This window comes from Euleptes europaea, chromosome 6 (assembly GCF_029931775.1).
Source record: "Euleptes europaea isolate rEulEur1 chromosome 6, rEulEur1.hap1, whole genome shotgun sequence".
Lineage (NCBI taxonomy): Eukaryota > Metazoa > Chordata > Lepidosauria > Squamata > Sphaerodactylidae > Euleptes > Euleptes europaea.
Window position 1 is genome coordinate 63,533,539 of NC_079317.1, and position 12,637 is coordinate 63,546,175.

The window sequence follows — 12,637 nt, forward strand, 5'->3', positions numbered from 1 at the left end:
ATCAGCAGAGATCCTGATATCAGCGATGACTCGTTCTTCCAGCTATGTGAAGCAGCGATCCCCTGATGTTAGCAGAATCGCGCCTATTGTTTAAGATAGTTAAAGATTCTCCCGGTTCCTCCCGGGTTGCACAAGTCACTGGAATTAGAATAGATTTCCAAATCATCACCACCTCACCCCGGCAGCCGACCATTAAGGTCTTTTGTCACCTGGGAACCTCAGAGGGGTAATCCAATCACCCCGCCCCCAGAGAAACAGTATATCTGGGGTCGCCCAAACCCATAACCTTACCTTAGGTCTTTCCCTGGCATCTTTGCCGTCACTCTGTTGGTTTGGGTTTGCGCAGCCTGACCACGCTCCCCTCCTGCCTCGCTGGTCAAGTCCACGGGACCCCCCTCTCCCTCGTCCCTCTATTTTCTCTGTATCTTAGTCTACTGGAACTTGGGACAACTCCTCTACAGGAAAGGTATCGTACAGCCCGTCATCACCTCCTGCCACATTGGCGAACGTCTCTGTACTCCTCTTTTTGAACTCCTAGATTCTCTGTATGTTTGTGTTGCATCATTGAACACTTGAAAACATAAACTCTCTTAATTCGGAATCCATTATCTCTGTCGTTATTCTTAAGGTCACAGTTACGAGCTCTGGTATACACTGGTTGCATTCCGCTTTATAAATATCATAGTTACCGATTGCTCAGCTAATTCCCCCATTTAAAGAGCATTTCGGGTAACAGATACTTGGAAATAATATACACAACACTAATATACCTCCCAATGATACACTCAGCGGCTCAGGAGCCACATGTGGCTCTTCTGAGCATTGAGGCACCTGACCAGAGTTTCAGAAAGGTGGGCTTGTAGCTGGCAAGTGCTTCCAGCAGCTGCCACTGGAGGGAATGGACAGGTAAACTGCGAGCCAACCAGATATGTGGGTCTTGTGCCAGGTATAGAAGTAGAGGGCCCGTTATCTCCAACAACCCCATACCATTCTCTGCAACTACTGCCTTCTCATTCCAGAACCCGGGTGGCTGCCAGGAACAGAACAATCAGGCTGCACAGAAGACAAGAGTAAAACCACCAACACTATGGAAACCACCTGGGAACAGTGCAAGCTGGCCACAGAGATAGTGGTGGTTTTATTCCCCTTTCTTCATGCCCACCTTGCTCTCCACTCCTACACATGAAGCCAGCTGGGCGACCTTGGGCTAGTCACAGCTCTCTTAGAGCTCTCTCTGCTCCACCTACCTCACAGGGTGTCTGTTGTGGGAAGGGGAAGAGAAGGTGATTGTAAACCAGTTTGATTCTTCCTTAAGTGGTAGAGAAAGGCGGCATATAAAAACTAACTCTTCTTCTCTCCTCTGGCTACCTTGGCAATCTCACTCTCCCAGCCGCCCTGCTGTGCCTCATACTGAGAGTGGGAAGGCAGAGAGAGAACTCTTCCCTCTCACCCAGGAACAAAGGGGCTGGCTAAGATTTAACAGTGGTGGGGAGAGGCTAACCTACATACTCCGAAGTAATCTAGTAATTTTAAAAGGTTATAGTTTTATGTTTAATTAGTATATCTTATTGTTTGTGTATGTTTAGTGGGGTGGGACACGGAATATAGTAGCTCTTTTACTTGATGGTAACCGTGAATATGAATTTCTGCAAGCCATGGAATGAGTACCACTATGCTGAACCTATTTGCTAAAAACAAAGTATTGGTGATTTTAGATATAAACACATTTTTAATATTTAATAATTAACATCTTATGGCTCAACAACTCCTAAGAGCCAGGCTGCAGTAGAGCCGAGAAATTTCATTGTGGTGCCTAGTATTTTCAGCAATGATTTTATTGTAGCGTCCTTCTACCAAGAAGGCTATGTCTGGGATCATGGCACCTGCATGGACAAAAGCCATTTAGAACGGGAGCTGTAACAAGGAGGGGAACTGGCAGAAATTGACAGAAAAAGGTGGCTGGATCTAACCCAAAGCTCATTTATCATTTTGAATCAGAATATTTTGGTTTATTATGACCCTCACCTTCTACAATATAAACTATCACTGACATTGACTATATACTCCTTATATTAGGAACTACAGATTAGGCACACTGCTTGTTTTCCAGCCTCCTGGTTTCCCAGTTGGAACCATGTCTGAGTTGGCGGAGATGCACTTAGGCGTTGTGCTGGAAACATCTAGAGTGATTATTCTGGGGAACTTCAACACTCATGAAGAAGATACCTCACCAGCACTGGCCAAGGATTTTATAATGTCTTTGAGTGCCTTAGGCTCTCTCAAATTGTGATGTCCCAGCACAAAAAACAAGCAAAACCTTAGAATTAATCTTTGCACTGAGCCTTTGAGGGAAGGTCTGATTTCAGGGGTGAGGACTCATCCTGAACCATGGTCTAACCACTGTCTATTCAGGGCAAGAATGAATGTGGCTCCAATATTTTTTGGGAAGGGGACCCAGTTAAAATGCTCTACTCATGGAAGCTCATGGGTCCTACTGGCTTCTAAAACACTCTGATGGATTTTAGGATTCCAAACACATGCTCTGTTGAGGGTGCAGTGGGAGCTGTGGTGGGAGCTTCATGAAGCTGTCGACAAGTTTGCCCCTCATTGACCTCTCCTACTTTTGGGGCAGAACCCAGCTCCATGATTTACCACAGAGCTGGGTAACCCGAAGAAAGCCAGGGGATGTCTAGAATGATGCTGGTGAAAACCTTGTAATGAATTTGACAGATTGTGCTTTGGAGTCTTCTGAAACACCTATGAAGCAGCAGTGACAGCAGCAAAACAGTGTTACTTCTCTGCCACCATTGCAGCAGCTACTTCACAACCAACCCAATTGTTTAAGGTAGCTTTTTTTGTTTGTTTTTTGCCATCAAGTCACAGCTGACTTATGGCGACCCCATAGGGTTTTCAAGGCAAGAGGTGGTTTTCCATTGCCTGCCTCCGCCTCACGATCCTGGTATTCCTTGGAGGTCTCCCATCCAAATACTTGCCAGGTTTAGGGCTGAGTGGGTATGATTGGTCCAAGTTCACCCAGCAAGCTTCCGTGGCATGAGTGGAGAATTGAACCTGGGTTTCCCAGGTCCTAGTCTGACACCTCAAACACTACACCATGCTGGCTTTCTTAAGATGGCTTAGCATCTGGTTATTCCTAAATCTGAGCCTTTATTGTCTCAGGGACAGACAAGCAGTTGTGATACTTTTGTCAAGTTCTTGGCTGACAAAATATCGTGAATACACTCTGATATGGATACCTGTTATAAAGGTCAGTCAGAAGAAATGCCTAATGCATCACCTGGTCTATTTATAGACCAATTTGACCCAATTTCCATGATAGATGTTGACAGGATCCTAGGATCTGTGACGGCCAGTATTTGTGCCTTGTATCCTTGCTCATCCTGTCTGCTAAAATCATGTAAGGACCACATCAACGAGCCCCTAGTATTGTCGAAGGCTTTCACGGTCAGAGTTCATTGGTTCTCGTAGGTTATCCGGGCTGTGTAACCGTGGTCTTGGTAACCAAGACCACGGTTACACAGCCCGGATAACCTACGAGAACCAACGAGCCCCTAGTATTTTCCATAAATCAATCACTAACTCAGGACACGTTCCCTTGGCCAAGCAAAGAGACAGTTATCTGTCCACTACCTTGTGCTTCCTACTTTTGTTGAGGTCCAGGTGATCCCTACTGACTCAGTTCAAAGCCTAAGAGTTATACTGGATCCAACAGTATTTCTGGAGAAGTTTAAAGGTGAAGGTCCCCTGTGCAAAGCACCAGGTCATTCCTGACCCATGGGGTGACGTCACATTTCAACATTTACTAGGCAGACTTTGTTTGCGGGGTGGTTTGTCAGTGCCTTCCCCAGTCATCTTCCCTTTACCCCCAGCAAGCTGGGTACTCATTTTACCAACCTCGGAAGGATGGAAGGCTGAGTCAACTTTGAGCCGGCTACCTGAAACAAACTTCCGTTGGGATCGAACTCAGGTCGTGAGCAGAGCTTGGACTGCAGTACTGCAGCTTACCACTCTGCGCCACGGGGCTCAAGGAGATGTTAACACAGCTGCAGAAAATACTTTCTTCCAACTCTCTTTAGCCTGGAAGATGGCCCCCTACCTTGACTCAGCTGATCTGGCCACCTGAATCCATGCCTTGGTAACATCGAGATTATACTATTGTAATGCATTCTACATAGGTCTCTCCTCGAAGACAACTTAGAGACTCCAGTTGGTTCAGGATTCCGAAGCTCAGTTAGGAGCTAAGCAGAGCATGCCAATTACTCTCATTCTGCAGTCACTCCATTGGCTGTCCATCAGTTACTGAGTTCAAGTCAAGGTACTGGATATCACATAAACAGTCCCTCACGGCCTTGGACCCTCATATCTCTCCTCCATGATCCACCAAAACAGCTCCAGTCATCTGAGAAGACTTCTGCGGGTGTTACCCTGCAAATTGGCAAAATAAACTCCCCATATTTCTGCATTCTCTGTTGTGGCCCCTACCCCATGGAATTGACTGCCTGAAGGGTCAGGAAGGCTTCCACTCTCTTGGCATTCCACATACTATGCAAAACTGAATTATTCAGGGAGGCATTTTTACTTATGTAATACGTTTGTACTGAAACAAAATGGTTCAGGAAGATGTTTTGGGGACAGGGATTGTAGACTATACTACTGTGTACAGAACATGCTAGCTGTTGCTATATGTAATTTCTGCACCATTTAATGTGTCATGTTAATGCTTATGCTTTGTTTCAGCTATGTTTCAGATTTCTGTGATCCAAATCTTATTGCATTGCTTATTACAATAAGATTTGGATCCCAGAGGAATAAAGTTAAGTTTCCATATAAACAAGACAAGAACTCTGTGCACATATACTTTTATTTATTCATTTATTTACATTATCTATAGTCTGCCTTTCTCACTGAGACTCAATGCAGGATACACGATGAAAGAAATCACCACACAGGGAAGTGAGAACCAAGTACCAATGTGCTTTATAAGGCAAGCTGAGAAGCAAGTGCAATAAGAACTGAAAGAGGGAAAAGCACTCCCAGTCCACACCCCATACAATGAAATCACAAGTGATAAAACTCAACAATGGCTAAATTAGACTTTTTTTTATAAGTGTAAACGGCATAAAGGAGATGTAGTATTAAGTATTTCCACCTTGTGCTACATTTCTAATCTCAGTAGCCCTCTGGAGCCATTGCCTACCCTGTGGGAGAAACATACATGCAGTATAACTGTACACTTTCCCCTGTAAGCAAAAAGCAGCTGGGGGGGGGGGAAGGGGGAGAAGAGGAGGAGAACTGAGGTCTAACAATCAGCATATGTTTGTGTGTGGTTAGATCGCTCCTATCTAAATGAGCTCCCTTTGCAATGTCTCTTTAAGAATTGCAGAAAATCTATTCACTGATCTGTCACATCCTTACCCTCAGAATTAACCTGGTCCAATAAATATAACGAATGGTCTTACATCAAGACTGTTTTAGTCAGTGACATAAATTGGCATGCAAAAACTCTTAGTCTGAAATCTCATAAACACTGTTAGTTACATAAACGATAGAATGCAGGGATTATATATCTACCACGTTGATTTGTTGGTACACTGGAAAAAACCCATACAAGATAAAAGAAAAGTAGATAAAGATTTTCCACTTCAGAGCTCTACTTAATGGGGAAAGCCAACATTTCCCAGTCTTGCATGGGATGCAAAGGAAGAATGTGTGCAAACAAGAAAATTACACATGCAACTAAAGTTTTGCTTTCTGTTAGCCATGAAACTTCCCACTACTAAAGTGTCGAGCGGCATTTTAAAAGATGGTTGTCTTCTCAGGCGCAGAAACTGTAAAAGTCAAAACAGAAAGCCAGTTTTGCTTGTACACATGTCTCCCTTTATTTGGGACCAGGGCATAATCTACAGATCACAGTCTGGATTTGGGTAATGATGGCAACTGTCAATTAGTTCAGTCAAACCTCTCTGACCCATTGATTAAAACTCTTGATCAAGGCTAGTAGCTTCCCATTCTGAATAATGGACTATATTAATAATCAGGATTTATATGAATTTAACCTACCTTACATACCAAAAGCTCTATAAACACATTTTTTCTTGATACTAGAGATGATTATGAGGTAGCTCCTAGTGGATGTACTTCTGAATTATGGATGCAGTCCTATGTACTTGAAACCAACTTTAGATTAAAACTGAACAGAGCCAAACATAAGCCAGATAAATTTAAAACTTGTAACATTTCTTATTTGCAGTTATCAGTTTCCTTGCACAAAATATTGCAGTCATGCCCTATCAACCACATTTCCAGAGGCACACAGTGCAACATCAACAGAAGAGGGAGGGGCCGTGGCTCAGTGGTAAAGCATCTGCTTGGCATGCAGAAGGTCCCAGGTTCAATTCCCAGCATCTGCAGTTAAAGGCACTAGATGATGTGAAAGACCTCTGCCTGAGGCCCTGGAAAGCTGCTGCTAGTCTGAGTAGACAATACTGACTTTGATGGACCAAGGGTCTGATAAGGTAGCTTCATGTGTGTTCAAGAGAATATGAAATACATCATACAACTCAAATAACCGTTTTTGTGCCATTTTGGTTTGTCTTAGTAAGAAGTTTGGAAGTCTTCAATTTTGGATTTTTCATTGGACCAACACAGCTGCTGGAACTTCGAGAACATTAGAAGAATGCCTGAAAGTTTACTGAATGAATTGTGAGAGCATGGTACACTATTAAGCATAACTGATTAACAAGAAGAAGCGACTTGTGAAAGGCTATTAGTAATATGTAAATGAAATGTCCAAGTTCAGAGGCAGTATACTTCTGAATACTGGCTACAGGAAACAAACAACGGTGGAGAGCTATTAGTGACTTCATTCCCTGCCTGTGGAATTCCTGGAAATAGCTGGGTACCCCCAATTGGAAACAGGATGCTAGACAAGAGAGATTCATCTGATCCAAACGGGTTCTTATTGAGCAGATGCCTACCAAGATCCATAACAAAAACAGAGTTTTGCTAACAAAAATCAGAAGCTGATTGGCCATTCACTTTACTGGGAAAAATCAGGGGGAGGCTGCTTTCACATAACCCCCCCCCCAAGTGGGACTGGTGATGAGGAGCACAACAGCACACAGCTTTGCCCTGCCAACACAGGCACAGTGCGTCCAGTGAGGAGCAGTGCAACACCTGATTTCGCCCTGTGCCAGGCACATCAGGGCGCTGAGGAAGGGCATGGCTGAACCCAATTTTGCCCTGCTGTCTCAGGAGCAGCGGGGCTGGCAAGGAGGAGCATGGCAGTGTCCAATTTTACCTTGCCAGCCTATAGCAAGTTCAGTTCAGGAGAAGCATGGTGGCATCCAGCTGGCAAGGGCTGGCACAGGCAGTGTGTCCAGCAAGGAGCAGCATGGGGAGGGGCTGTGGCACAGTGGTAGAGCATCTGCTCAGCGTGCAGAAGGTCCCAGGTTCAATCCCTGGCATCTCTAGTTAAAGGGACTAGGCAAGTAGGTGATGTGAAAGACATCAGCCCGAGACCCTGGAGAGCCGCTGCCGGTCTGAGTAGGCAATGCTGACTTGGATGGACCAAGGGTCTGATTCAGTACAAGGAAGCTTCATGTGGTCATGGTGGTGCACCCCTTCCTGAAGCCTGCTCTTTAGCCCTCCATCAGGCGTGTGGGGATACGGCCATGCCTTTTGGGTTCCTATACTGCCCCTGATAAAAACACACACACACAAAAACTACAGGTCTTTAGAAAAAGTACGGGTCTCAGGAGGGCTGCGGGGCTTAAAGGCCCAGAGGAAAGAGGGAAAGTTTGTGTCTCGCAGGGCCACCGCTGGCACCAGACAGAAAGGGCAACGCCTCCTCCTCTAGAGAGGAAAGACGCGCCCTACGGGAGAGGATGAGGCTACTCAGACGCTCCCTTTTGGATACACGGCGATGGAGCCTCCTAGAAAAGAGAGACCATTACAGAAGAAGGGGGGGGAAGAGAGAGAGGGAGAATGTTTCTATGGAGACGGTTTCCACAGCGACGCCAAGAGCCCCCTCCCTTACCTGCTGCTGTATCTTGCCGTCCTCGGTGACCACCCAATGGGTGGTGGCCGCGCCGGGCCGCGGCATCAAGCCCAGCAGCAGCCAGAAGCCCAGCATGCAGCCCAAGGGGGCACGCGCCGGCTCCCGGCCACCCCGCCTGGGCGCTCCTCCTGCCGCCGCCGCCGCCATCTTCCTCAAGCCCGGCCTGACCGCGCCACCCGGAAGCGGAACTGCCGGAACCGCCATTTTGGAGAAGGGCGGGTGGGAAGAAGCGGCCGGGAAGCGGAGAGTCCAAGGGAGGCGGGCTCTTCTCGGCCCCTCCGCGGGAAAGCGAAAGGAAGCGGCGAAGGGGGCGTCGCTCGCGGGATGCCGGAAGCTGCTGCGGCTTGTATATCCGCCGAAGGACCGCGCGTTTCCCCCACACGGACGAGCTGGCTGGACGAGCGAGACGGGCCGCTGCAAAGGCGGGCTTGCCTCCGTCGACAGCTACATGAACACGCAGCTTGCCGATACGGAAGAATAGATTGACGATGCACTGTCTGGGCATCTGGGAGAAGTTCTGATAAGGCGTAATTAGGGTTGCCAACCTCCAGGTAACCGGCTGGAGACCTCCTGCTATTACAGCTGATCTCCAGCCGATAGAGATCAGGTCACTTGGAGACAGTCATGCCAGGAAAAGTGGAGGGCAGCAGGAAAAGAGAAAGACCCAACAAGAGGTGGACTGACTCAATAAAGGAAGCCACAGCCTTCGATTTGCAGGATCTGAACAAGGCTGTTCCTAAGTTGTAATAATGTCCTTTATATAAAGGGTGTGGAGGAGGAGGAAGATGGAGAAATGAGAGAATAAACTTTTGGAAACATTTTTTTTTTTTAAAAAAAGACATGCCGCTGTGCTCCTCCGCCGCCCTCATGGTGCCCGGGCTGGCCATATTGTGCGCTATCTGTACTAGCAGGGTAAAACTGTCAGTAACAAGTTGTCCATAATAATCTGACATAGACAGCTGACAGGTAGCAGCTAGATCAGAGGCATCTAGGACGATGCAAGAGGCAGCAACAGCCTTGCAGGTTCTAGGGTGAACTGTAACTAACCGGTTTGAAGCAGTAGGATGATGTAATACTGTGGCCAGGTCTATAGGTGGCCTTATTGGTTTCAGGTGGAGGTCTGGTTTCAGGTAAAGGTCTGTATGTAACTGTAACTCTGTGTTGGGAAGTTTGGTGGAGAGAGTGTACGTGACGGTTTGTCTTTTGTATCTGTGCACTGTAAATTAAACAATGTTTTCTATAAAGCAAGTTCTGGTGGTGTGTCCTGGATAACTGCTAATCCACCTGCTTCCACGTCAGAAACTGAGTCCTGCTGCGGCCGGGCCTTTAAGATTAAGCTGGGCGTCGCTGCACTTGTCCTCAACGGCTGCACCACACTCAGGATAGTGGGACTGAGGTGCTGTTTCTCGCTGGCCATATACCACAGAGCGGGGGGGCTGTGAAATGAGTTGTACTTTAGGGTAGCAGCTCACCGGGATTTTTACTAAATGGCCCGATTCCCCGTTCCCCTGCGCAAGACAGATCCTGCGCAAGAGTGATCCCATCTTCCAATTTTTTTCGCGGCTGTTGCACTAACTGGAAACATTAATTGAACTTTGGGTGGCCACAGACAGAAAGCTGAAGGGGAGGGGGGCAAGAGCTCTGAAGACAGTCAAAATTTGCACATGCCAGTTTACATTCATAGATGCACACCGACACATTCTATTATTTCAAAAACAAATAACCACAGCACTAGTTGTACAGCTGATGTTACAGGAGATCTTGTCAACGCTCCTGCTCTTTCTTTGCCTAAATAGCTTGGTTACCTTTAGCAGCCCCTTTTCCGACTACAGGTAGCTGTAGTTGCTCCAGAATCCAGCCTTCACAACTAGTTTTACTGGAAGCAGAGGACATGCCTCAGAAAAAGACGATATTTAGCCATCATATAAGAACTCCTTCCCTAGGTCTTCCACTAAACTGCAGCTGAAGCAAAAGCGTTTTTTCTTAAAATAAAAACCCTATACCTGTGCAAAGTTTCAAGAGCTGTACCCATGCAAATCAGCTACACAGTACTGTTAGCTACCTTGCTCGGGCACAAGCTTGGTTTAGCATGTGCAGGAGAAACTGCAAATAGCAAACTAGTACTGCAGGGGGGAGAACATACTCCCTCGGCTTGTGCTTGATTTCTGTTTGTGGGGAGCACTAAAAAATGTGAACCTTCAGGTATAGTGGAATAGCCCATTCTAGCACCTTAGCATTCTAACTCCTTATTCCCTTGCGTGTATAAATTGGGCTTAAATGAGATGCTGTGCATATGCTTAAACCAGGTTCTATGCAGACAATAGGTACATGCTTTTTATCATGTCAAGGACATCTGTGGTCCAAACAAGTGTCTGAAACAATATGAAAATCAGCTTAGCAAAAGTTAAAGAATGAACAGCGATCCCACATCCAGATCTCGCCAGGAAAAAACACAGTATCAGCAGCCATCTCCAGTCTAAATTTGAGCTCAAGAGATCTGCAAGCAACTTTCTGAGAATGAAATCCAGATCTCAACATTACTACTAGAAATGTAAATCACAAAAGGTACTCCTTTTTGGTAAATGACACATTATACAGTGGCTCTACATTTTGCCAATATGAAGAAAATCGCTTTGTGTAGCCCTTCAGCAAATTTTTGCAAGTCACATGTTTATTGGTTTTTCACTCTCCATATTGTATTCTACCATATTAATGGGTTTTCCTCTTAATTTCATATTTTATTACATTATGGGTGGTTTTATAATGGTTCTTTTCATTTAATATGTATTGCCTTGTTTATATATTTAAATAAAGCCTTTATGCTCAACCAATTTGGATCACCTATCTGTACTATAGCTGGGTGGAAAAAATAGAATAACAGCAGATTCCATAAGGAATGAAGCTCCTTATGACATTCCATTTTGTTTTTCCTAATTCGTACATTTTTTTTTTACTGAGTACTGAAAGTGGCATATCTCCAATTTCCTAGCCACAGAACCAAGTACAAATAGGAGCACCCAACTAAGCTGTTGAATCTAAATAAAATGCATTTAACACATTTTAGTGTACCATATCACCTCTATCAATAAAATCATTTGCATTAGCCCCATTAAATCTGTTCCAAAAATCCATAGTCCATTTATTTGATGAAATACAGAATGCCTTTACCAATTATTATTAAAAACCAATAAAACGATGTCACTAACAAAATTTCAAAATGGATTTATTGCAAAGGCATAAAGGAAATTTTTACAAAGAAAATGAAGTGGTTTAATGGGAATCACCTAACAAATTTGCTGCCTCTGCAACACAAAGTACACATTAGCTATTTCTAAGGACAATCTGTACATTATCTCTGGATGGAAAAAAAATCTGAATTCACCTTGGCTACTTAAACCTGAGGGTCCTGCCAAACAAAACAAACCTACAAAGCTGTGTGCAATGATTGCACATTCTTACAAATTAGTCTTTGAAATTCTTGGAAAAGCTGCAAATTGCCGTAATTGTCAAATGCCACATACTGAAGTGAGAGATAATGTGTAAAAATCCCTCTTGGCCAATTTGTATTTTAAACTGGCCAGTTTCTAGAGAAATAATGAGATGTAGATGTTTTCATTTAGTCACTTCTCTGTTTCTTCACATACTTGAAATCATGTCATTCAAAAATTGCCCATCAGCATGAGCAACTATGGAGTCAGCCAACTTTTTTTTCTTACTGAAACTTTTTCCCCTGATCTTCCTAAACACTTGCCCAGAAAAATCTTGTGCTAGCTGGAGGAAACAAGACTGCAATAATAATAATAAAAAGATTGTGAAGTCCTCTTTGTCCAATTTATAATTGTTCACAATACACATGAAACTTGTTGGGAATACATTTACATACAGATGTTTGGTTTGCAATACAGGTACTAAAATGCTGGAGAGAAATGGGGCAGCTTGCAGTCATCTAAATAAAGCATGGACTTGAGTACTTTGTCTCTGCTGCATTGGTTTTCCCTGTTAACTGACATTTACATTTTATGATACTCTTTGAGCACAATCCTTAAAGGCGGGGGGGGGGTAGATCTTTGATTCAGAGGCTTCCTGACCACCGCGGAGGAAAAGAAGGCTTGTTTTAAAATTTAAAAAGAAAAAAAATGGGAGAAATGCCCGAACAGCGAGTCTGTGCCACTCAAAAATGTGGCGCAGCCCCGCCGCTGCTCAAGGGGGCATTCCCAGGGTGAAAGGGCTGTGGAAGCTGCCTAAAGGCAGCTCCACCCCCAGGGATGCTCCCCCCCACACCAGTGCGGGCTTTTGGTAAAGCCCTGCTGGCAAGACTGCGGTGGGGGCTGTGGGCTCTGATGCCAGCGTGTTTGCCCCAGTGCCAGCGTAGATACCACCTTATTTCGTGATAAGGTGGCACCTACACTGGTGCAGGGTCACACTGGCTCCAATGGAGTTTTGTCCCCCCGCCCCAGGAATGGGCTGTTAAAGTGTAACAAGAAATGAAGCATGGTGAAAACTAAAAATATAATTAAACTTTGATAGTTTATAGTCTCTTTAATATAGTTTAAGGGCATC

The 12,637-nt window shown here is 45.0% G+C and overlaps 1 protein-coding gene across 3 annotated transcripts in view; it reads right to left on the minus strand.

Moving 5' to 3' along the window:
• Positions 1 to 8,281, minus strand: part of TTC17 (tetratricopeptide repeat domain 17) — an 86,081-nt gene extending 77,800 nt beyond the window's left edge. For all 3 annotated transcript variants that reach the window (XM_056850789.1, XM_056850788.1, XM_056850787.1), the window contains exon 1: positions 8,057 to 8,281. In XM_056850789.1, coding sequence (XP_056706767.1) covers positions 8,057 to 8,281 — 225 coding nt within the window. The remainder of the gene's footprint in view (positions 1 to 8,056) is intronic.
• Between the last annotated feature and the right edge of the window lie 4,356 nt (positions 8,282 to 12,637).